The sequence below is a fragment of the Theropithecus gelada genome, chromosome 1 (genome assembly GCF_003255815.1).
Source record: "Theropithecus gelada isolate Dixy chromosome 1, Tgel_1.0, whole genome shotgun sequence".
NCBI classification, from domain to species: Eukaryota; Metazoa; Chordata; class Mammalia; order Primates; family Cercopithecidae; genus Theropithecus; species Theropithecus gelada.
This window is the reverse complement of record NC_037668.1, coordinates 196,925,214-196,952,236: the sequence shown is the minus strand read 5'-3', so window position 1 is coordinate 196,952,236 and position 27,023 is coordinate 196,925,214. Positions and strand designations below refer to the sequence as shown.

The window sequence follows — 27,023 nt, the reverse complement described above, 5'->3', positions numbered from 1 at the left end:
ATAAAGCAAACATATGCATATAGACATGCTTAAACAGTTATTCTTTCTTAGGTACCTGGGGAGATTGGGATGAAGAAAGGGGGACAACTTGAATGAAGGTGGAGGAGAAAAATGACAGAAAAGAAAGCAAAGGATCGCAAAGCTCAGTGTGGCAGCAGCCTCTCTTCCCCTCCTGAGAGAGTCAAAGGGTGGCACCAGGGACTCATGATCCATGGCTGTGGAAGCCTCATGTCACACTGGATGTCACATGAGGTGGGATGGAACACAGTGACCACTCTACCTCATTTCCTTTACAGTTTCCGTGCTGGGCCATGGCAGTGAACAGCCTTCAGGCATGTCTATAGCGGAAGATCTGAATTCAGGCTGGTGGCAGGAGACAACACAACCACGTTTTCTTTTATGCATAGATTAGGTTTCATTGACACATTAGCCACAGATAAAGGGGTAAAGACCACAAGGCGTTAGGTTAGTATGAACAGGGAAAAGGGCCTTTTTTTTTTAAGAAAAAAAAAAAGCATCACTATTGCAAAGACTTTCCGTGATCCCACACCCACCTAGAAAGCACCCTCTCACTGCAGGAAGTGCACTGACCATTGGAGGAATAAAAGAGGTCCTCAAAGAGCTTGATCCTCACTCTCTCCTTGCACAGCTCAGCAGGACCTCAGCCATGAGACTTCTCACCCTGGCTCTTCTTGGCATCTGCTGTCTCACTGCATACATTGTGGAAGGTAAGTCGAGAAGCTGTCTGTGAGATAAAGAACAGGGAAGCAAGGCAGGGGGGCACACATTTTGGGTTTGACTCAGGTTTTGACTGAAGTAAACTGCTTTCCCCAGGCGAGCCTTAAACTTCCCATGTGCAAAAAAGGAATGATGATTTTGACTGTAGGGGGCTTCGTAAACTCCCAGAACAGGGAGAATTTGGTTAGTATCTGGGCTCCTACTTTTCCTAATTGGGTAATTTTGGGCACATTTCTTAACCACTCAGGGCCTATGCTTATTTACGTATAAATTGAATAGAATAACAGACATGATCACTTGATATTAAGATTAAATAAATATTATGGTTTATTTATTTAATAACATCAGATTTCCTTAGAAACAGTAATTTTTTGATTAATGTTAGCTATGGATTAGAGGCGATGATTATAAATGCATTTGTAGCTTTTGCCCATTTAATATATTGTTTGATAAATTATCAAAATCTTTGAGAGTTCAGTTACAATGTGGGGATTCACCAGAGAATGTATATTCTGGAGCAAATCAGTGTTTTCAATACAAAACCTGTGTGAAGGTGACAGTGTGCTTCCTGTGGACTGGATGTCCCAGTCTTGCCTTCCTTCCCCTTGATAATGCAGTAAGGGACCCCTTTTAGGACACAGCACAGGCAGAAAGATAACCGGCTTGATGGGGTTCACACCAGGTGTAATCACTACCAGCTGAGCCTTCTTGTTTTCCAGGAAGGTGGTGATGGTGTTAACCCCTGCTCAAAGAAAGGGTGATTTCCTATGGGGACACCACCTTTGCCAGCAGGTTTCTTCTCAGCCTGGGCCGACAGTCTCTGCTTCTTCTCTTGCTTTGTCTCTGGTCAGTACTTGTGGATCAGCTTAAGTGGCTGAGTAGCTGTTTGGGGGTCTAAGGCCTGGGAGAGCTGGTTAATGGCAGAAGGTACTTTCAGCTGCTTATAGAGGATAGCTCTTTGCAGATGGAAGCAGATATAGTGGGGCCATTTCACAAAGCAGGTGAGGTCCCTTTTGGGCTGGATATCCTGTCCAATGCCTGCCTAAGAAAACTCTTAGGCCTTTTCTCACACAGAGGTTTCATCACTTGCTTAGCCTCCAGCTTCCTCACGACAGCAGGGAGTGGGGCCACCTTCTTTCCTTTGGCCTTCCTTCTTTTCAGCATCTTGGCGGCTGACAGGGAGAGACATTTTACCACTTAAAAATGAGAACACCTTTATTTACTCAGTCAAAAACATGCTTCCTTCCCCCACTGAATGTTGCCTTGCATAGAGTACTCTTCACGCGTTACTCTGTAATCTCACTCTAACATGTTGCACTATTTGACATGATCTTTTCTGTTTACCTGTCTGTGGCCTGGCTCCCTCAGTAGAAGATATGCTCCATGAAAACGGGGATAAAGTCTGTCTTAACAAAACATGTGGGACACAACAGGCACTGTTGTATAAATGAATGAATGAGTGTCACTGGGGCATTAACTAGCTGTCCCAAATGTCTAAGTGAAAATATACACAGAAATGGAATAACATCTTGTTATTCTCTCTCAGCATGAAATTCCTGAAACAATTCTATTGATTGAGTCAAATATTTACTAAGAATCTGTGATGGGCAAGAGATTCAGGATGCCTATTGGTCATCTCCTCCCCCAAAAACAAATGGCTTTATATTCTCACAACATTCTCAGAGTAATTTAACAGATGATTGTTCCTATGATCTTGATAATTGCTTTATTTTTAATTGTCTGGGTTTTTTTTTCTCACCAGGTGTAGGGAGTGAAGTCTCAGATAAGAGTACCTGTGTGAGCCTCACTACCCAGCGACTGCCAGTCAACAGAATCAAGACCTACACCATCAAGGAAGGATCCTTGAAAGCAGTAATGTGAGTTTGCCTCCTCAGAAGTTGGGCTGGGTGGATATCTAGAGGTATGGAAATACAGTATACAGAAATGCTGCCTTCCTCAGGAAAGTAGGTCAACATGGAGGAACACCTCAACTTAACTGATAACCACTTTATTTTTCCTTATCAATCATGTCTTTATGCAGTCCAACCAAATGGCAATTATTGCAAAAATTTGGCTGCCAAATAAAGAATAGAAATCCTCCTCTATTTAGCTTAGTGGAAGAGTCTGTTGAATACTGTGCATAGCTCTGAGGTCTAGGTTTAGAGATGGCTGGCCCGTGTCAGGGTTTCCCTGCAAGCCTCACTGGAGTTGGGGGTTCTTAGGATTGAGTTAGGCAGAGTCCCTTGATTATCAGTTGCCATATTTCAACAAAATGAGTCAATGCACAAACTACATGGTCCCTTTCTTCTACCAGAATCTCATTTTTAGAAGTAATAACTCTTCCCAACACATAATTGCAAGCTTTACTCTAAAACATGAAAATGTAAAAATCACCTTTTATTAAAAAAATAAGATGAGTATTTTTAAATTTGAAAAGGAAGAGGATATGTAATAATGGAACTAGATGGCCTCAAATGTCTTTTTGTTACAACATTTGGTGACATGGATGAGAAAAGGAACCTGTGAATTGTGGTGAACAAAGGGGCTGGATACTACTTGCAGATATTTCTCCTTTATGTTAAAATAGATGACAGAAGAAGGGTGCCCATTTTTGATCTCATGGCTCTGAAAGACTATTTCTTGCAGTAATTTCTGCACAAGAGCTCTTCAAGTCTGCTCTGATCTTAACTCTTGACCCCAAGGCTTTGAGAATGTGGCTAAATTCGTCTGTGTTTTCCTTGCATTATAGTTTTATTACCAAACGTGGCCTAAAAGTCTGTGCTGATCCACAAGCCAGGTGGGTGAAAGACGTGGTCAAGAGCATGGACAGGAAATCCAACACCAGAAATAACACGATCCAGACCAAGCCAACAGGAACCCAGCAATCGACCAATACAGCTGTGACCCTGACTGGGTAGTAGCCTCTGGCACCCTGTCCCTCTCCAGCCAGCAAGCTCATTTCACTTCACACACTCATGGACTGAGTTTATACTCACCTTTTATGAAAGTATTGCATGAATAAAATTATTCCTTTGTATTTTTACTTTTAAATGTCTTCTGTATTCACTTATATGTTCTAATTAATAAATTATTTATTATTAAGAATAGTTCCCTAGTCTATTCATTGTATGTAGGGAAAGGTAGTATATCATTTGTGTTTGATTTCTGTCCTACTTGTACCTCTCTTTGATGGTAACCATAATGGAAGAGATTCTGGCTAGTGTTTATCAGAGGTGAAAGCTGTAACAATCACTCTTAGAGTCCAGCTTATAATGGTTCTTTACACATGAGTCACAAGTTACAGCTGTGACAATGGCAACAATTCGAGATTATTGTAACTTGTCTCTATAATAGAATTCTATTTATAGAATATGGGAGAAAATAATCCAGTCTTCACTGGGTTCCCATTCTGAGGGTTCACTACTCAAAAATTTGCTTCACTCAATTGTTTTTTCACCTCTTTGTGTTTTATTTTGGTTTCCTATTAAAGGAATAAAATGACACAACTTGTCCCTTTTTTTTGTCCTATTAGCAAAAATTAGAATTTTGGTATAAAGAAACTTTATTCAAGTAAAAATAAACACCTTTTGAATTGGAGAATAATCTCCCTACCTTATTAGGATTTCTGTACTTGCCATTACTGTAGTTATCATACATGTTATACTTTACTGTGAATAAGCTTTTAATGCTGCAAATGCTGACCTATGCAGCATTTCTTCATGTGATCACAATTTGCACTAAACTTTTAATTAAATGTTCATCTGGTCACTCAACACCCCAGATTCATGCTCTCTTGTATGCTAATTAAATTGCTGATTTGTTTCATGCTTAGGGTTTTACTAACCAAGTAGGTGATGATGTATACATTCTGTTCTGTCAGACTCTAAATAGGAAGACCTGACCTTGTCTTGATAGTTTTAAGTGAAAAGTATTGGCTGTTGTTTAGTCCTATGGGGACATTTAGCAATATCAAGAATTTCCAGAGGGTAGACAAAGGCAAGTTGCTCAAATTTTCTTACTTGTAGTCATACAACTAGTGAATCAGAGTGGAAACTACTAAAAAGTTGCCTCCTAGCAAATGATGTGGTCACCTATCCATGTTCATTGCTGTTTGTCTAAAATAAACTTCAGACACGGTCTTAGAGAAAGCAATCCCTTAATAAGAACAGATAACCTGCTTTACGAGGGCTGAAAAATAACAAAGTCACAAAAGATGAATGGAATGGTTTGTCTCCCAAATGTCTCCCAGGCCCTAAGGATTTATTTGGGATAATAATAATAGGATGTGTGGAAGAATATGGGCAGTGCTTGACTTTTCATTTTATAAGACTGTTCTTTTTTTTTAAAATAATAAATGGTTGTTAAAATATATAACCATAGCTATTTTCTTGATTACAAATATTAGCTCACTTAATCACACAACAGACCTCGATTAAAGACAAAACAACTGAGGCATAAAAAGGTTAGTTAACTTTCTGAAGGTCCTTTGGTCTGTGAGGGGTAGAGTTTAGATCTGAACTCATGGAAGCTTCCGGGTGTTGACAACTGTGTCATGCTGTCTTCTTCACTTCAGAAGACAATTCCCTTAGGACGAAACCATATGTAAAGAGATGATTCAGGGGTTATCCTTATTTAACCTACAGATTTCATTCATTCATTCATTCAATAAATGTTTACTGAGGGTTTATTATATGCCGGAAACTGAAGACACAGCAGAGTGAACAGGACAAAGTCCCTGCTTTCTCAGACCTCACATTCTGGGAAAATCTTTCTTGTTTCCCTTCCCCAGGAACTCACTCCACCAATACATGCCTAGTGCATTGCATGCCTAATGCATTCCAGATGCTTGATTGGGCACTGGAATGCAATGGGGAAACCTTCAGGTGTTTACCCTCTGGGAGTTTACATTGGGGGGACACACAAGTAAGCAAACAATTTCAATGCAGTGTAATATGTGGGATGATGGAGAAAGCAGAGGGTGTGAGTTTTGAACACACAGGAGCAAACCTATCCAGATCTTAGCATGAAGGGAGGGTAGGGATGAGCTTCCCTTTGAAAATAGCCTCTATCTTGAGACCAGAAGGATGATTTAGAGTTATGCTGAAGGTTTCAGTGCATTCTAGGCAAAGAAAACAAGCAGCTCAGGCAAAGGCCTGCAGGTAAGAGAAATCCTGATGAATTAAGGAAATGTGAGTAGTTTAATATGACCAACGGACTGTGCGGGGGTTAGGAAGTGGGTACAAAAGGTGATATCAGGGAGGCAGAGCAGATATTATGAAGGGCCTTGTCTGCCAGACCAAAGAGCATGTACTTCATTTTAAAGGCTGTGGGAAATGACATGAGCTACCGGGTGGAAGATGGAACGTAGAGAACAAGATAGGAGTCAGGAAGCCAATTGAGAGGGGTTTCTGGAACTTGTGACTTCTGAACTTGGCCTGGCATGGTGCAACACCTTTTACCTTTACTTCATGAGCCTTTACTGCTTAGCCAGGGAGCACATTAGTTGTGCATGACTGTGTGACTCACAGTGTGGCTCAGCTGTGCATGCCAAACACCTTGGGCCAGTGACTCCTTTCACCAGTTTCCTTGGCTGTAGAGAGCCAGGACTTGGATAGGAGAAAGTAGCATTCTTGGAAATCACTTTGTTACTTTCATTATTCATTGGCTAAGCTAAGGTTGGATCTGTGAGAACACAATTGGAGCCAACCATCCAGAGGAAGAACGAAGCTGGGTTGTATCAATGGAGTTTCAGAGATCCACAGACCAAACCTTTTCTAATGTGTTCAATGTCCTGAATATCTGTTGAGCACCCGCAGAGCACATGGGCACAGGATCTAGCCTGCTGTCCTGAAGCTCGTGACAGTCATCAAAGCCATTCCCATTTGGATGTTTCAAATGGCCCAGCTCACGGCGTGACTTCCCTTGGAGACCTTCCTAATGTCACCAGCCTAGATGAGCCCCGTCACCCCTATGTGCCTGCTCAGCCCATGGGCTCATCTCTATTACTACCTACATTACCCTGAAATATCATTTTATTTGATTTTATTTTCTGTCTTACTTAGAAGTAGGTTAAGGACTATGAATTTGATGTCTGTGTACTTGTGCCTGGGACATCATAGCCTTCCAATACATTTTTGTGATCCATACTATCTTATACATATCTCTTCTCTAACAGTTATCATAAAAAGCTATAGGAATATAGTCTTCTGTGTATTTAAGTCCACTCTGGGGAAGTTAGGAAAAGCTTTGCCAAAGAGGTGTCTTTGAACCTGAGAAAGAGCCTGCCAGGAAAAGGCAAGGGTAGGCACTCCTGCCAGAAAGGCCAAATGAACGAAAGCACAGAGGCACGGAAATTGAGGCATGTGTGGGGAAGCTGCTTTTTTCCAAGATGGGTGAGTTACAGAGCTCAGGTTTATAGAGGTTTATAGAGGAAAGGTAGTTAGAAGCCAGACTGAGAAGTCCTGAGTTCCATGACAAAGGATAGGATCTAGACAGAGGGACCCAGGTTGCAGCATGCTCAGATGAGGGACAGAGAATAATAATTTGGAGGAAAATGGTTGAGGGCAGTGGGGGCCATTATGCCTTGGTGCAGGTTGGAGGAGATGCTGGCCTGAGTCAGGTCGTGGCAGTGGAAATAGAGGTGAGGATCCCAAGATAGTGCTGGACCCCCTGGTTACCCACTGGTCAATGGGCATGAACCAACTAGAGGCCTGGAACCAGCTCTGAGGGTTCTAGCATGGGTGACTGGTTCAGAAACAGCACAACTACTTGGCAAGACTAAAGTCTAACTTCTGGTGAGGCTACTAATAAATCCTGAAGGAAATAACAAGCACAAGGGAGAGGGAGGTGAGGAGAAGAAAAATCCTGGAAAAGTGAAAACCTGGTTATCAGCCTTAATAGTCACGTTATTCCGACAAAAGCCCAAACTATATTTTCATTCCTTTCTTACAGAGAATTCTTCTACAAGACCGAGGTAAAAATAAGCCTGAATTTCTGTGAAACTCTTTATGCCCCTTGGGGAATAGAAAAGGTACATATAAATGGAATACAGTATCCGCCGGGTGAGTCACCAGAGCTATTTTAAAAGGGATTTGTCACATGGCAGTGGGAGGCAGAGAGCAGCAGAGATGAATCTGTAATGAGAGAAAAAGAGAAATGAGGTGAAAGAGGTTTAGAGTGGAGATCGGGGCACCCAAGCATGACTGAAAGGTGGAGTTTGATGAGGGAGGGTGAGGAAGAAGCCAAAGGGACATTTTTTTTTTTTCTATTTAGGGGAAGAAGTAGTGAAAATTTGGACAGACTGCTGAGGGTGGAAGAAGGCTAGAGGAATAACCTGGAGATATTATTCTGGAGGCTAGGAAGGAAATTTAGAGGAATCTCAGCTAAGAGAAAGTTCCTCCTCATCAAAATAAATTTCAAACAAATACAAGAGATGTATGTTGACTTTCTGTCACACTGTGCTGCCTAGGGTAATTGTTAAAAGACTGAATTTGTAATCTGCTTCTTTCCAAAACTTGTGATTTCTTTCATCAAGGTGGAATTGCTGAATGAGCTATTTGGAAAGAAGTTTCACCATCTAGAATAAGGAAACAAAAGACCACATGGCCAGACAGAGGTTATCTTAATTGGAGTCACCAGGTGTTGTGTGAAGGAAGAGTCACTTCCCTTCCTCTGAAGACTGGATGGAAGGTTGAAGGTTGGGTGGATGGGGAGGTAGATGAGAGAGTAGGGTACTGGAGAACTAAACCCATCATAAGCAGTGGATGAAAGAGAGAGGGGCATCATCTAATCTCTCTCTCTCTTTCTCTCTCTGGGAAAGAAACTTGTGTGGTTGCTAGGAGCCTTAGCTCTGCCTAGATTGTACACTGGCTCCACCACATACCATGCAGGTGACTGTGGCGAAATTCCTTAATTTCTCAGTGCCTCAGGTTGCCTCATTTATATAATTTGAATAGTAATAATACTGTGAGGGTTACAGCACTTAAAATAGCCTGGCATATAGTACAGGCTCAGTAAATATCAACTTTTGTTAATCTTAGTCAATGGAGTAGGATGCGGTAAAATGGAAGGTGGATGGAAAAGGCAATAGATATATCAAGCATCTTCAAGAGTTTCTGGTAGCTGACAATTTACTGGTTGAGATCTCTCTTCATCATTTAGGCAAAGCTTTTTAAAAATATTTTCTATAATTGCATATAACACATAAATGATAGAGTGGCCTTGTAATATTTATTCCATGAGAGCCTCCATTTAAAAAAAAGACTCTATGGTCAAATGTGTTTAGTAAATGTTCAAAACATCCCACTCCTCTTTGACATAGCATGTCAAAATCTTTAAGAAGTACTGTGAAATATATACCCATTAAATCTCACCTATCTCAGTGTTTCCTAAAGTTAATCTGAGCACAGAACCCCTTTCCATGTACTATTTATTAATATCCTGGGATCACCTTTTGAATGTACATTTTTAAAGCATTGTTAGAGACCAAAAATGTGCTTAGATCCATTATACTGAAAGAGTAATGCTACAATTCATCAAGAGCATCAACACAATCAAAGAAAGGAATTTCCTAGGTCCCCTCACTTCTGGTGTCTCTGTAAGCTGCTAGAGACTGGAGTCCCATTTTTGGAAATGTCTGTTGTTCTAGAGTTTGCATGTGTGCTTGTGTGTGTGAATATGGGGTGCTCACAGACTCTTTGGTCCCTGTAGATTGTTAATTAACCAGTGCCGCCTAAAGTATCTACCTACCAGCACTCACTGAGTACTGTATTAGTCCATTCTCCTGCTGCTAATAAAGATATACCCGAGAATGGGTAATTTATAAAGGAAAGAGGTTTAATTGACTCACAGTTCAGCATGGCTGGGGAGGCCTCAGGACATTTACAATCATGGCAGAAGGGAAAGCAAACACATCCTTCTTCACATGGCTGCAGCAAGGAGAAGTGCTGAGCAAAAGGGGGAAAAGCCCTTTATAAAATCATCAGATCTCGTGAGAACTCACTCACTATCACAAAAACAGCAAGAGAGTAACTTCCCTCATGATTACGTTACCTCCCACTGGGTCTCTCCTCTGACATGTAGGGATTATGGGAACTACAATTCAAGATGAGATTTGGGTGAGGACACAGCCAAACCATATCAAGTACCTACTCTAAATAAGATGCCATACTAAGTATTCTTGGGACCAAACCAGAATACTTGATGGATCCTAACTTTCCTCTTCCAGTGGCTTTGCTTAGGCTCTTCTTTGCACCTGGAAGCAACACTCTGCCTCCTCTTTCGTCCTTCTGCCATCATCAGCATCCATTTCAGACGCTACCTTCTCCAAGAAACCTTCCTTGTCCTTTGAACCAGATCTAATTTTGTGGCTTTTCTAAACCTTGAGCCCTTTCTTCCGGCATTCATTTTATTCTTCCCTGAATTGTAGATATTTGTAAACTTATCATACCTCAAAAAAAAAAAAAAAAAAAAAAAAGATCAGGAGTTCTTGGCAGCAGGAACTATGTCTTATTAATATCTATATTTCCTGTAGCGTCTACAAGAGTGCTTTCCCATGGTCTGTGCTCAACACACAGTTGCTGAATTAGAACTAGTGAAAGGAACATAAGACCCAGTCCCTGCAACTTATGTATTACATTGTAGTTGTGGAGATAACAGCTATGCATGAGGATATGATGACAGTGAAATTCAGAGGTCACTGGTAACTGCCTAGTAAATGGAATGGACTGAGGATGACAGTACATTTCTTTCATAATATCAGCTCTAATTGATTGGTAGTGGCTGTGGACTTTCTGTGTTGAGTGAGACCTTGACGTTACTTCCTGGCTTGACAGGGAGTGCTGTGATCAGTTATTGATGTCCGCATTGTGCTGTAAGCTGGCTCATGCAGGCCTTCCCTTAGATAGTTCAGTGACTCTGGTATGGTCCATAGCATATGGGACTCAGAGAAGGGGAAGTGACCTGTGGGCTGACTGGGTTGGTCAGTGAAGGTTTGTGTCATGGATAAAGAGATTTTGACTGGGTCATGGAGGGTGAATAGAATTTAAAAGCCAAAGCAAATGGGAGAGGTAACGCAGGCAAAAAAGTGTGAAGGTGGAAAAGACCGAGGTATTTTTGTTAATTATTTGATCAATTAGCCATTTCTATTAGACTGTAAGCTCCGTGAAAGCAAGGTTCACTTTTGCTCTATTCATGGCTGTATGCTGACACCAGGAATAAGGCAAACACTCAGCAAATATGCACCAAATGAGCAGGGAGTATGACCAGGAGAGTTAAGATGACAACCAGGTCCAAACAAGAATGGAGGAGTGGCGAAAGATGAATGAAAAGGTGACTTAGGAAAGGGTGCTTAAGGCTGAGGAATTAACTTTCTCTTGTAGGCATTTTGAAGAGTTAAATTTTTTTAGGAGAAAACTTGAGTTCCATTGAGGTGTAAGTAGTATTTCAGTAATTTGTCTCATAGCTGAATTAATCTAGTTCATTTAGAATCATTTTCTGTGGTTGGCCTCATCACAGAATCACATACCTGTGCCCACACCAGTAGGAAAAGCAAATCACGACAAATCATGGACATCCAGACAAATTGCTGGAGCTGCTCAGCTGAGGTTGAGCATCCTGGGTGCTTCAGGGGATCCATGTCACAGACAAGCAGGCCTTTTGCCAGTGAGCTGCAGGCCCAAGACACATAGTCATGAGCTGAGGAACCCAGAGCAAATGGTCTTCCTTATCCTTAATGACACCACCAGGGCAGTTTATACTTTGGGAAGAAGGTTCATTTTGTACCTCACGGCACCTTTAGGAAAGAGCTGTACTGTCAGGCCTTGAAACACGTCCACATTAAATGAGTTGAGAGGGAAAAGTGGTTATTTATAAATCCACACCATTAACTTTAACCTGGGCTGAATGAATACAGGCCCTAGTGTATATTTTTTATTAGCAACAGAATAGGCAAACTGATTATTAGTGTAGTGTAAAGATTGTTTTCATCATTTTTGTAATTATTTTTCTCCCTTGACTGGAATTCCGTGACTTATTCATTCATTACGTCATTCAGATGTTGTGGCATGTTTGTAAGAAGTTGTCTTGGGTCTTGAGGAATGAGAATTATTTGAGTATTTCAGTTGACAACAGCAGAGGAATCTAATGATTAGATGGGCTACACCTCGTTGAGATCAACAGTCCTTTGATATGTGTCAAAGGAACTGTGCTTTGTGTGCTTGAATTAGAACTTATATTTCCATAATTGAATGTGAATATACTAAAACGTTTACATTCCATCTACTAGATTTGTAACATTTAGTAAAAAAGACATTGGAGAGGAACATTAAATTCACAAGTGAGTTGCTTACTGCAGTTGAGATTTTGTTTCTTGATCTGGGTGCTGCTTATATAGGCCTGTTCAGTTCATGAAAATTCATCTATTTGTTAACTTATAATATGCGTACTTTTTTGATTTATGTGTTATATGTCAATAAAAAGTTGAAAGGAATTCATTGCTTAGTTTCCTCTCTTAATCATGATGGATCATGTTTAAGACTGGAATTCATTAAGAACACAGGAGAGTTAAATTTGACAAAATTGAGAGAGCTGAATTTTAAAGGTAGAAGATTTAGGTTGGCTAGAAATGGAGGAAGATGGCCAATTTCTAGCCACATTCATTTTGAAAAATTAATTTTGTGGAGTGGATATAATATTAATCATGATCACCTGTGTGATTCCAAGAATAAAAAGCATTATGGCTGATGATGAAAGATTAAGTGCTTGAAAGTTCTTTTTCCTTCTAACCAATGAAGTGTTCCTCCATCTACCTTGTCAAATGCTAAGAAGCAACGTAAACAAGCATAGAAATGTTGCATGAGTACATGTGCATAAGGTGCAGGTTTGTTACATATGTATACTTGTGCCATATTGGTGTACTGCACCCATCAACTCGTCATTTACATCAGGTATAACTCCCAATGCAATCCCTCCCCCCTCCCCCCTCCCCATGATAGGCCCCGGTGTGTGATGTTCCCCTTCCCGAGTCCAAGTGATCTCATTGTTCAGTTCCCACCTATGGGTGAGAACATGCGGTGTTTGGTTTTCTGTTCTTGTGATAGTTTGCTGAGAATGATGGTTTCCAGCTGCATCCATGTCCCTACAAAGGACACAAACTCATCCTTTTTTATGGCTGCATAGTATTCCATGGTGTATATGTGCCACATTTTCTTAATCCAGTCTGTCACTGATGGACATTTGGGTTGATTCCAAATCTTTGCTATTGTGAATAGTGTCATTAAAATGATTATTTTTAAAGAAAATCTAAGAGGAAAACATTAAAAATAGAATAAATTAATTGTGATATTTTGGAAATTCAGTGATTTAAAGTGAGGCAATTTATTAAAATGAAAATATCATTAGTTAAGGAAGTGGGTCTTACAGTAGCCTCCTAATTATGTTGTTTATACACTTTTTACTCTGATATTATTAATTTGGTATATTTATACTTATAGAATTATCACTACTATTATTATGTACACAATTAACATTTATTGAAAACCTACTCCATAACAAATACTATACTAAATACTGTGATCACAGTGGTTAGTAAAAAGTCATTAAAATTAAAAAAAAAAGAAATGTTACTTGAAAGTGAAAAGATCCCAGTACACGCTGCTGGCACATTATTTGGATGGCCTGAAAGAACATCAAGTGCTCCTGTTCACAAATGTCCTTTTAAAAACATTTTTACTTGTATTAATCCACTAAAACTTCGCAGCCAAAGGCAGGCAGGATGAGGCAGGAAGGGCAGGAATGGTTGCAAAGTTTACAGACCACAGAGCCATGGTAAAAACTCAGCCAGAGTTCTTTCTTTTGTGTGTTTCAAATGTTCTGTATTGAGTTTTCTAATTTTTATAATTCGAAAAGATGTAAACAAAACACACCTACAAACACTTATTGAGTGTCCATTCTATGTAAAACAGATCCCTGGCTGCACTGAACAGTGGAGACAATGGATAAACCTTTTCTAATTGATTTGTGATATCTTCCTCCAGTCAAATTCTTAGCTTTCCCTGAAATTCGATGGGGTAGGTTTTACTAAACACAGGCAAAACTACAGTGACTCTTGCACTGTGTTTTCCCTCAAGACACCAGTAAACATTCTGTGTTTGAAGCTCCGATGACCTGAATATAGTCACAGAAGTCAAAATGTCATGATAAGGAGACAAATCACCCTCGGTTAGCACAGCCAAATCCAGAGCCAGTGAAGAGACTGGGGGTTGTCCACAAGGATAAGGTCGAGGTGAATGATTTCTAACTCCAGCGCCTATCAAATAAATGTGATTCGGTGTGTTATGTGCAAATGTAGTGTTTCCCTTATCCTCTTGTTGAAGAAGGATGCATGAGTGATGTCCAGGCTTGGACTCTGTGCCCTGCTACCATTGCCAACAGCCTTCACAGCAGACTCTGACTAAAGACACTTCATGACAGTGTCTTGCAGGAGCAACTGCAGAGATTCTGTATAAATTTTCTGCAAATAACTTAAAGCTACTTGGTAAAGACAGCTGCAGATTAAGAAAAGAAAGGCTTTTCTCTCCTTGGTGACGGCCTTGGATTGGTATACAACAGCAAACCTGAAATGTGGAATCAGCTTTGCCTCTATTGGCTATGATCATGTCATGATGCATTTGTTTTTTAAGTATCATATTAGGTTTGTGCTGAGCTCCTGCCTGGGGTTGGCTGTAGGATACTTACTCTTGCTTCCAATAGAAACCATAGCGATGACTTTACTGATGGATGCCTCAGCTCCATCCTCTTGTTCCTTACCTCCTGGAACTCAGGAGAAGAGACTAGGGAGGATATACCTGCTTATCTTTCCGAGTAATTGGTGTGATTCTTGGAGCAGCATTGTCTTTTGTACAGCACCATCTCTGTATATTCAGAACTTGGGAAAAGGATAGGCATATCATTCGAGTTAGTAACAGTTTTCCCAGTGTGTTTTAGAGGGTGGATTATGCTGTCAGTTACTCTGAGAACCACCTTTCCTTGTTCCTTTCATTCTCTCTGGCACTGATACGCTTAGAGAGTCCTGGGATAACAACTGTGTTCATAAGTACCTGTGTATCTTGGGAAGATTTCTAAAATATAAAAGAAGATATAGAAGAAAGGAAACTGTAAAAACAGAGTCTTCTGACATTGAGATAAGAATTAGTGTAAGTAAATATTTTACTCTTTTCTTGATTACATTTTGTGGGTACAGCTTTTGAGCAAAGACACAATTTAAAAAGGTGTAGCTATCCACTGATTACACAAATAAACCACACGGATTGCTATGAAGAGGGGTAACAGATCATGCTCTGGAGGAAGAAAGAGATTGTGATGAATTGGTATCACCCATCGTAAATATTCCTACCCGTCTAGTCTTAATGTTACATTGGATTTACGTAAGTGCTTGGAATTTTTAATTTTTCTGAAATGTGTTTATTTCAGGTTATAGGAAATGTATTTATTTCAGGTTATAGATTTATTTCAAGGTTGGCTTCTTTACAGGATGGAACAAGTGTAGGGAAGCCAGCATTGCAACTGCACCTCTTATTTTAGTACTACATAGATCTTGCCGGTGTAAAAAAAAAAAATCAAGGGATTCAAAATCATTAAGACCATTTTCTAGGATTTCAGAGGAAGAGAATAAATAAAACTTTATTCAGTGGGATTTGGTTTAACTGCTTTTCTTGGCATGCTCTCTGGGTGTAGTCAGTGTAGGATTTGGTGTAGTGTGTGGCTCTATGGCAATGTAGTCAGACATCATGGCCTTAAATTCCAGCTTGGATAATCATTGGCAGAGTTACCTTTAATAAACTGCTAAATCTCCCTGAGCATCATTGTCCTTCTCTGTAAATAAGATGGCCTAACTCACATGGTGCTTGTAGGAATCAAATGAGATATAGCGATGAGCAAATAGACAAGAGGCCAGACCTTCTCTTCATGGAACTTCTTTGTAGATGGGGAGGTCATGGGGAACAACACACAAGTGCACAACACACACACTCACACACACATCAATCAAAGTGTTGCCAGGAGGTGATGAATACTACAAAGAAAAACAAAGCAAAGTAATAGGATAGGGATGATGTGGGGGTAAAGGGAGGAAGGAGCAGTGTTCTACTTTAAATAGAATGTGGTCAGGGATGTCTTCTCTGATAATGTGCAGGAAACCTGAAGGAAGTGAGAGAGTGGCTGTGAAGATATCTCAGGGAAGAATAAGCGGGGAGGAGTATGCAAAGGTCCTGAGGCAAGAGTATGATTGATGTGCTGAAGAGCAGCAAGAAGACCCGTGTGGCTAGGACTGGTGACAGAGAGGAGAGTCAGATAAGGGGACTCAGCGAGGTCGTGGAGCATTGCAGGATTTTGTTGGCCATGGGAGGACTTTGGGGTTATCTGGAGGATCCACTGGATCTGTTTGAGCAAGGCTATGATGCAATTTGTTTTTCTGCTAGCCGCATAAAGAATAAACTCTAAGGAGTCAAGGGTAAAAACAGAGATTCCAGTTAGACTATTAAAGTAATCCAGGCAAGAGACAATAGTGGCTGGGACGATTAGCAGAAGAGATGGTGTAAAAATGATCTTTTTTGGTACTTTTTGGGTCTGTATTTTAAACAACATTGTTGTGCTATAATTTTTATACCATAAAATTTATCCACATTATAAGTACAACTAATGTTTACAGCATAGTTACAGAGCTGTGTGATTGTCACAACAAACCAGTTTCAGAACATTTCCATCACTCTCAAAAGGTCCCGCATTCCCATTTGCATTTAATTCTTTCTCCCACTCCCAGTCCCAGGCAGCTACTAATCTCCTTTCTGTCCCCATAGATTTGCTTTTCTTTGACATTTCACATAAATGGAATTGATATATGTAGTCTTCTGAGTCTTGCCTGTTTTCACTTAGAATCCTATTTTTGAAACCCATCTATGTTGTACCACGTGGCACTATTTCTTTGTTTCTGAATAGTATTCCATTACACGAATATACCACATTTTGTTCATCTATTTACCAGTAAATGGGCATTTGGAAAGTCCTACTTTATGGCTAATATGAAAAATGCTGCTGTGAATATTCATGTACAAGTCTTTATGAGGACATGTGTTTTCATTCTTCTTGGGTAGATATCTAGCAGTGGAATTGCTGGGTCTTACTGTAAGTCTGTGTTCAACTTGTTAAGAAAGTGAAAAACTGTTTTCCAAAGTGACCGTATCATTTCACTTGACCATTAAACAATGTGTAAAGTTTTAGATTTCTCTACCTCCTTACCAAAACCAGTGAACAAGAGCCTGTAGAAAGGATAGTGGGTGGTTGATCCATTGCAAATGTAGAAAAAGTAGAGGAAGAGCTTCATGTGGGGTTGGAAGGTTTGGTGGTTGAAGCATGAGGGGCTTGCTTTTGATGGATCTTACTGTTTCCAGGGTCATCAGTTGAGAGTGAGAAGGAGGAAAGAAATGCATTGTTAGCTTGGAAAGAAAGAAGAAAGCAAGAAATTGACATCTAGAAGAGTGGCAGAGCTACAGAACTAGGGAAATGTGGCTAGACTGAAGGAGGGAGAGGAGCAAGGGCATTTTTGGTGTATGCAAGGGAGTTAGTAATGCTAAGCTGGGAAAGCAGGTGAGCGAGGATGTTAGGGAGTGGTAGTCAGTGCAAAGGTGGTAAAGTCAAAATATTTGGGGACTTAGTGGTGTTGAAGAAATGTTGGGATTAAGATACAAGAAGGAAGGAGATACAAAGATAGGGCGCGCTGGCCAGGAACCAAGGTAACGCATGAGATGCCATGCATTGGTGATGACAATGTATGGTCATGAGAGATTCCAAATAGACTATTAAAATAATCCATGCAAGAGACGATAGTGGCTGGGATGGTTAGCAGAAGAGATGGTGTAAATATGATCATATTTGGAACTGAAATAGGGTGGAAAGAAGAGATCAGACCAATATTTAAAAACAAATAGTCTGCATGGATAGTGAAATCAGCAAGAATTATAGTAGAAGTAATGATGGAGAGATGAGAACCACATGCTAAAATATTCAAATAATGAAGGCCAGGATGTTTGGATTCTGGAGAGGGCTGCAACAGGAGAGGAATCTGGTTTCTGGTAGTATTACCTCAAGATCTTATCTTCAAAGTCTCTGTGTGGGGAAGGTCGGGGTAAAGGAGAAATAGCGGTTTGGAAACAGGAATAAAATTCAAGGAGGATGCTTAATCTGTTTTCAGACTCTCTGTATATGAAGTATGGGAAGCAAAATCTCTGCCAGGTGCCCGGTAACAAAGCATTTGAACCTCCATAGTCAGCAGTAGAGGTTCTCAAGGTCTGGATCTCTTACTTTTTAAATTAATTATTTGGCTTAACTAAAATCTGTTGTGACTTGGCATTTGCATTGCTTTAAAATCTATGTTTAAGCATATTAATGTTTTGGTTTGTTTTAAATGGCACTAAATATGTCTCAGGACACGAAACACACAGAAACATTCTTACACATATACACACACCCACACACTCACACGCATAGATCTTCAAGAATATTTACCAAGCAACTAAAAAAATGTCATTTTTTCCTCAGAGTTACACATTTTTGGGGTGAGATGGTTGGTTCAAGTTAGTTCTCCTTCTGTGGCTGTGAACTTATATTTTCTCTATGTAAAGCTATTAGCTATAAAGTTATAACTATCAGAGGAATAAAAACTGGTACATGAATTCTCCATTTCCTTTTTTAAAAAATATTATACTTTAAGTTCTGGGATACATGTGCAGAATGTGTGGGTTTGTCACATGGGTATACATCTGCCATGGTGGTTTTGCTGCACCCATCAACCTGTCGTCTACATTAGGTATTTCTCCTAATGCTATCCCTACCCTAGGTCCCCACTCCCCAACAGGCCCCTGTGTGTGATGTTCCCTTCCCTGTGTCCATGCAGTCTCATTGTTCAACTCCCAGTTATGAGTGACCATAAGCAGTGTTTGTTTTTCTGTTCCTGTGTTACTTTGCTGAGAATGATTGTTTCCAGTTTCATCCATGTCCCTGCAAAAGACATGAACTCATCCTTTTTTATGGCTGCATAGTATTCCATGGTTTATACGTGCCACGTTTTCTTTATCCAGTCTATCACTGATGGACATTTGGGTTGGTTTCAAGTCTTTGCTATTGTGAATAGTGCTGCAATAAACATATGTGTGCATGTGTCTTTATAGTAGAATGATTTATAATCCTTTGTGTATATACCCAGTAATGGGATTGCTGGGTCAAATGGTATTTCTAGTTCTAGATCCTTGAGGAAATGCCACACTGTCTTCCACAATGGTTGAACTAATTTACACTCCCACCAACAGTGTAAAAGCATTCTTATTTCTCCCCATCCTCTCCAGCATCTGTTGTTTCCTGATTTTGTTGTTGTTGTTGTTTGAGATGGAGTCTTGCTGTGTCACCCAGGATGGAGTGCAGTGGTGCGATCTGGGCTCACTGCAACCTCCACCTCCCGGGTTTAAGCCATTCTCCTGCCTCAGCCTCCGGAGTAGCTGGGATTACTGGCGTCCACCACCACACCTGGCTAATTTTTTGCATTTTCAGTAGAGACAGGGTTTCACCATGTTGGGCAGGCTGGTCTTGAACTCCTGACCTCGTGATCTGCCTGCTTTGGCCTCCCAAAGTGCTGGGATTGCAGGTGTAGGCCACTGCACCGGCCTGTTACCTAAATTTTTTTTTTTTTTAATACTTTAAGTTCTAGGGTACATGTGCACATCGTGCAGGTTTGTTACATATGTATACCTGTGCCATGTTGGGGTGCTGCACCCATTAACTCATCATTTACATTAGGTATATCTCCTAATGCTATCCCTCCCCCCGACCCCTCCCCACAATAGGACCCAGTGTGTGATGTTCCCCTCCCTGTGTCCAAGTGATCTCATTTTTCAATTCCCACCTATGAGTGAGAACATGTGGCATTTGGTTTTCTGTTCTTGCAATAGTTTGCTGAGAATGTTGGCTTCCAGCTGCATCCATGTCCCTACAAAGGACACAAACTCATCCTTTTTTATGACTGCATAGTATTCCATGGCGTATATGTGCCACATTTTCTTAATCCAGTCTGTCACTGATGGACATTTGGGTTGATTCCAAGTCTTTGCTATTGTGAATAGTGCCACAATAAACATACGTGTGCATGTGTCTTTATAGCAGCATGATTTATAATCCTTTGGGTATATACCCAGTAATGGGATGGCTGGGTCAAATGGTATTCCTAGTTCTAGATCCTTGAGGAATTGCCACACTGTTTTCCACAATGGTTGAACTAGTTTACAGTCCCACCAACAGTGTAAAAGTGTTCCTATTTCTCCACATCCTCTCCAGCACCTGTTTCCTGATTTTTTAATGATTGCCATTCTAACTGGTGTGAGGTGGTATCTCATTGTGGTTTTGATTTGCATTTGTCTGATGGCCAGTGACGATGAGCATTTTTTCATGTGGCTGTTGGCTGTATGAATGTCTTCTTTTGAGAAGTGTCTGTTCATATCCTTTGCCCACTTTTTGATGGGGTTGTTTGGTTTTTTCTTGTAAATTTGTTTGAGTTCTTTGTAGGTTCTGGATATTAGCCCTTTGTCAGATGAGTAGATTGCAAAAATTTTCTCCCATTCTGTAGGTTGCCTGTTCACTCTGATGGTAGTTTCTTTTGCTGTGCAGAAGCTCTTTAGTTTAATTAGATCCCATTTATCAATTTCGGCTTTTGTTGCTATTGCTTTTGGTGTTTTAGACATGAAGTCTTTGCCCATGCCTATGTCCTGAATGGTATTACCTAGGTTTTCTTCTAGGGTTTTTATGGTTTTAGGTCTAACATTTAAGTCTCTAGTCCATCTTGAATTAATTTTCATATAAGGAGTAAGGAAAGGATCCAGTTTCAGTTTTCTACTTATGGCTAGCCAATTTTCCCAGCACCATTTATTAAATAGGGAATCCTTTCCTCATTTCTTGTTTTTGTCAGGGTTGTCAAAGATCAGATGGCTATAGATGTGTGGTATTATTTCTGAGGGCTCTGTTCTGTTCCATTGGTCTATATATCTGTTTTGGTACCAGTACCATGCTGTTTTGGTTACTGCAGCCTTGTAGTATAGTTTGAAGTCAGGTAGCATGATGCCTCCAGCTTTGTTCTTTTGGCTTAGGATTGTCTTGGCAATGTGGGGTCTTTTTGGTTCCATATGAATTTTAAAGTAATTTTTTTCCAATTCTGTGAAGAAAGTCATTGGTAGCTTAATGGGGATGGCATTGAATCTATAAATTACCTTGGGCAGTATGGCCATTTTCACAATACTGATTCTTTCTATTCATGAGCAAGGTATGTTCTTCCATTTATTTGTGTCCTCTTTTATTTCACTGAGCAGTGGTTTGTAGTTCTCCTTGAAGAGGTCCTTTATAGCCCTTGTAAGTTGGATTCCTAGGTATTTTATTCTGTTTGAAGCTATTGCGAATGGGAGTTCATTCATGATTTGGCTCTCTGTTTGTCTGTTACTGGTGTATAAGAATGCTTGTGATTTTTGCACATTGATTTTGTATCCTGAGACTTTGCTGAAGTTGCTTATCAGCTTAAGGAGATTTTGGGCTGAGACGATGGGGTTTTCTAAATATACAGTCATGTCATCTGCAAACAGGGAAAATTTGACTTCTTCTTTTCCTAACTGAATACCTTTATTTCTTTCTCTTGCCCGATTGCCCTAGCCAGAACTTCCGACACTATGTTGAATAGGAGTGGTGAGAGAGGGCATCCCTGTCTTGTGCCAGTTTTCAAAGGGGATGCTTCCAGTTTTTGCCCATTCAGTATGATATTGGCTGTGGGTTTGTCATAAATAGCTCTTATTATTTTGAGACACATTCCATCAATACCAAATTTATTGAGAGTTTTTAGCATGAAGGGATGTTGAATTTTGTCAAAGGTCTTTTCTGCATCTATTGAGATAATCATGTGGTTTTTGTCTTTGGTTCTTTTTATATGCTGGATTACATTTATTGATTTACATATGTTGAACCAGCCTTGCATCCCAGGGATGAAGCCCACTTGGTCATGGTGGATGAGCTTTTTGATGTCCTGCTGGATTCGGTTTGCCAGTATTTTATTGAGGATTTTTGCATCGATGTTCATTAGGGATATTGGTCTAAAATTCTCTTTTTTTGTTGTGTCTCTGCCAGGCTTTGGTATCAGGATGATGTTGGCCTCATAAAATGAGTTAGGGAAGATTCCCTCTTTTTCTATTGATTGGAATAGTTTCAGAAGGAATAGTACCAACTCCTCCTTGCACCTCTGGTAGAATTCGGCTGTGAATCCGTCTGGTCCTGGACTTTTTTTGGTTGGTAGGCTATTAATTATTGCCTCAATTTCAGAACCTGTTATTGGTCTATTCAGGGATTCAACTTCTTCCTCGTTTGGTCTTGGGAGAGTGTAAGTGTCCAGGAAATTATCCATTTCTTCTAGATTTTCTAGTTTATTCGTTTAGAGGTGTTTATAGTATTCTCTGATGGTAGTTTGCATTTCTGTGGGGTCGGTGGTGATATACCCTTTTATTGTTTGTTATGGTGTCTATTTGATTCTTCTCTCTTTTCTTTTTTATTAGTCTTGCTAGCAGTCTATCGATTTTGTTGATCTTTTCAAAAAACCAGCTCCTGGATTCATTGATTTTTTGGAGGGTTTTTTGTGTCTCTATCTCCTTCAGTTCTGCTCTGATCTTAGTTATTTCTTGCCTTCTGCTAGGTTTTGAATGTGTTTGTTCTTGCTTCTCTAGTTCTTTTAATTGTGATGTTAGGGTGTCAATTTTAGATCTTTCCTGCTTTCTCTTGTGGGCATTTTAATGCTATAAATTTCCCTCCACACACTGCTTTAAATGTATCCCAGAGATTCTGGTATGTTGTATCTTTGTTCTTACTGGTTTCAAAGAACAATTTTATTTCTACCTTCATTTCGTTATGTACCCAGTAGTCATTCACAAGCAGGTTGTTCAGTTTCCATGTAGTTGAGCAGTTTTGACTGAGTTTCTCAGTCCTGAGTTCTAGTTTGTTTGCACTGTGGTCTGAGAGACAGTTTATTATAATTTCTGTTCTTTTACATTTGCTGAGGAGTGCTTTATTTCCAACTATTTGGTCAATTTTGGAATAAGTGTGATGTGGTGCTGAGAAGAGTGTATATTCTGTTGCTTTGGGGTGGAGAGTTCTATAGATGTCTATTAGGTCCACTTGGTGCAGAGTTGAGTTCAATTTCTGGATATCCTTGTTAACTTTCTGTCTCGTTGATCTGTCTAATGTTGACAGTGGGGTGTTAAAGTCTCCCATTATTATTGTATGGGAGTCTAAGTCTCTTTATAAGTCTCTAAGGACATGCTTTATGAATCTGGGTGCTCCTGTATTGGGTGCATATATATTTAGGATAGTTAGCTCTTTCTGATGAATTGATCCCTTTACCATTACGTAATGGCCTTCTTTGTCTCTTTTGATCTTTGATGGTTTAAAGTCTGCTTTATCAGAGACTAGGATTGCAACCCTTGCTTTTTTTTTTTGTTTTCCATTTGCTTGTTAGATCTTCCTCCATCCCTTTATTTTGAGCCTATGTGTGTCTCTGCATGTGAGATGGGTCTCTGAATACAGCACACTGATGGGTCTTGACTCTTTATCCAATTTGCCAATCCGTGTCTTTTAATTGGACCAATTAGTCCATTTACATTTAAGATTAATATTGTTATGTGTGAACTTAATCCTGTCATTATGATATTAACTGGTTATTTTGCTCATTAGTTGATGCTGTTTCTTCCTAGCATCGATGGACTTTACATTTTGGCATGTTTTTGCAATGGCTGGTACCTGTTGTTCCTTTTTATGTTTAGTGCTTCCTTCAGGATCTCTTGTAGGGCAGGCCTGGTGGTGACAAAATCTCTAAGCATTTGCTTGTCTGTAAAGGATTTTATTTCTCCTTCGCTTATGAAACTTAGTTTGGCTGGATATGAAATTCTGGGTTTAAAATTCTTTTCTTTAAGAATGTTGAATATTGGCCCCCACTCTCTTCTGGCTTGTAGAGTTTCTGCTGAGAGATCTGCTGTTAGTCTGATGGGCTTCCCTTTGTGGGTAACCCGACCTTTCTCTCTGGCTGCCCTTAAGATTTTTTCCTTCATTTCAACTTTGGTGAATCTGACAATTATGTGTCTTGGAGTTGTTCTTCTCAAGGAGTATCTTTGTGATGTTCTCTGTATTTCCTGAATTTCAATGTTGGCCTGCCTTACTAGGTTGGGGAAGTTCTGCTAGATGATATCCTGCAGAGTGTTTTCCAATTTTGTTCCATTTTCCCATCACTTTCAGGCACACCAATCAGACATAGATTTGGTCTTTTCACATAATCCCATATTTCTTGGAGGCTTTGTTCATTTCTTTTTACTCTTTTTTCTCTACACTTCTCTTCTCGCTTCATTTCATTCATTTGATCTTCAATCGCTGATACTCTTTCTTCCAGTTGATCGTTACTGAAGCTTGTGCATTTGTCACGTAGTTCTAATGTTACGGCTTTCATTTCTGTCAGTTCTTTTAAGGACTTCTCTACATTGGTTATTCTAGTTAGCCATTCATCAAATCTTTTTTCAAGGTTTTTAGTTTCTTTACACTGGTTACATAGTTCCACCTTTAGCTCTGAGAAGTTTGATCGACCAAAGCCTTCTTCTCTCAACTTGTGAAAGTCATTCTCTGTCCATCTTTGTTCCCTTGCTGGCGATGAGCTGCGTTCCTTTGGAGGGGGAGATGCACTCTGATTTTTTGAATTTCCAGTTTTTCTGCACTGCTTTTTCCCCATCTTTGTGGTTTTATCTGCCTTTGGTCTTTGATGATGGTAACGTACTGATGGGTGTTTTGGTGTGGGTGTCCTTTCTGCTTGTTAGTTTTACTTCTAACAGTCAGGACCCTCACCTGCCGGTCTGTTGGAGTTTGCTTGAGGTCCACTCCAGACCCTGTTTGCCTGGGTATCAGCACCAGAGGCTGCAGAAGATAGAACATTGCTGAACAGCGAGTGTTGCTGTCTGATTCTGGCTCTGGAAGCTTCGTCTCAAGGGTATAACCAGCCGTGTGAGGTGTGAGGTGTCGGTCTTCACCTAGTGGGGGATGTCTCCCAGTTAGGCTGCTCAGGGGTCAGGGACCCACTTGAGCAGGCAGTCTGGCCGTTCTCAGATCTCAACCTCTGTGCTGGGAGATCCACTGCTCTCTTCAAAGCTGTCAGACAGAGACGTTTACCTCTGCCGAGGTTCCTGCTGCTTTTTGTTTAGCTATGCCCTTTGTTTAGGTGGAGTCCACAGAGGCAGGCAGGCCTTCTTGAGCTGTGGTGGGCTCCACCCAATTTGAGCTTCCCAGCAGCTTTGTTTACCTACTTAAGCCTCAGCAATGGCATATGCCCCTCCCCCAGCCTCACTGCCACCTTGCAGTTAGATCTCAGACTGCTGTGCTAGCAATGAGGGAGGCTCCATGGGCATGGGACCCTCTGGGCCAGGTGTGGTATATAATCTCCTGGTGTGCTGTTTGCTAAGAACTTGGTAAAGTGCAGTATTAGGGTGGGAATTACCCGATTTTCCAGGTGTTGTGTGTCTCAATATCCTTTGGCTAGGAAAAGGAATTCCCTTCCCCCTTGCGATTCCCAGGTGATGCCTTGCCCTGCTTCAGCTCTCACTGGTCGGCCTGCACCTGCAGACCAGCATCAACTGTCCAACACGCCCCAGTGAGATGAACCTGGTATCTCAGTTGAAAATGCAGATATCACCCGTCTTCTGTGTTGCTCACGCTGGGAGCTGGAGGCTGGAACTGTTCCTATTCGGCCATCTTGGGTGTGCCCCACCTAACTTTTTAATGATTGTAATTCTAACTGGCATGAGATGGTATTTCATTGTGGTTTTGATTTGCATTTCTCTAATGACCAGTGATGATGAGCTTTTTTTTATATGTTTATTGGCTGCATAAATGTGTTCTTTTGAGAAGTGTCTGTTCACATCCTTTGCCCACTTTTTGATGGAGTTGTTTGTTTTTTTCTTGTAAATTTGTTTATGTTCCTTGTAGATTCTGAATATTAGACCTTTTTCAGATGGATACATTGCAAAAATTTTCTCCCATTCTGTAGGTTGCCTGTTCACTCTGATGAGTTTTCCCAACACCATTTATTAAATAGGAATGCTTTCCCCATTGCTGGTCTTTGCCAGGATTCTTAAAGATCAGATGGTTGTAGATGTGTGGCGTTATTTCTGAGGCCTCTGTTGTGTTCCATTGGTCTATATATCTGTTTTGGTACCAGTACCATGCTGTTTTGGTTACTGTAGCCTTGTGGTATAGTTTGAAGTCAGCATGATGCCTCCAGCTTTGTTCATTTTGCTTAGGATTAGTTCCATATGAAATTTAAAGTAGATTTTCTAATTCTGTGAAGAAAGTCAATGCTAGCTTGATGGGAATAGCATTGAATCTATAAATTACCTCAGGCAGTATGGCCATTTTCATGATATTGATTCTTCCTATCCATGAGCATGGAATGTTTTTCCATTTGTTTGTGTCCTCTCTTATTTTCTTGAGCAGTGGTTTGTAGTTCTTCTTGAAGAGGTCCTTTGCACCCCTTGTAAGTTGTATTCCTAGGTATTTTATTCTCTTTGTAGTAATTGTGAATGGGAGTTTACTCATGATTTGGCCCTGTTTGTCTATTATTGGTGTAGAGGAATGCTTATGATGTTTGCACATTGATTGTGTATCCTGAGACTTTGCTGAAATTACTTATCAGCTTAAGGAGAGTTTGGGCTGAGATGATGGGGCTTTCTAAATATACAATCATGTCATCTGCAAACGGAGAAAATTTGAATTCTCCATTTTCTGGTGTTATGTTCCCTAGTGTCCCAGATATCATCAGCTTTTAGTTATGATATTGTCCTAGCAGTGTTAATGCTGGGACTGCCAGGAATTAATGCCTCACCTGAACCTCTTGCTAAGCCCCTTTCCCCAGATATTTCTGCAACTTCTCCAGTGATCTTTTACGCCTACCCTTGAAAGTCCTGCTTATATCTCCCTGTGGCTTCTGTTGCTGTGGGAACCAGCTGCCCTCATTATTAGTGGAACCTCTATTCCTCCGTATTCTGTGAGGTATGTGCCAAGCTGAGTGCTGCTTTTCTCCTGCTTGAATCCATCTCATGGTGTAGATCCTTGGCAATTGACGTGGGCTCCTGATGCTCTTTGGATATAAGAAAGAGAAAGTGCATTCCGTCTAGTTGTTAGAAATC

At 40.4% G+C, this 27,023-nt stretch overlaps 1 protein-coding gene across 1 annotated transcript; it reads left to right on the top strand.

The window, feature by feature from the left end:
- The first annotated feature begins 667 nt into the window (after nt 1-667).
- Nucleotides 668-3,845, top strand: XCL1 (X-C motif chemokine ligand 1). Its single transcript, XM_025365504.1, has 3 exons — nt 668-728; nt 2,501-2,615; nt 3,488-3,845. The coding sequence occupies exons 1-3, from the start codon at nt 668-670 to the stop codon at nt 3,654-3,656; spliced, it is 345 nt and encodes a 114-aa protein (XP_025221289.1). The 3' UTR covers nt 3,657-3,845.
- The last annotated feature ends 23,178 nt before the right edge of the window (nt 3,846-27,023 follow it).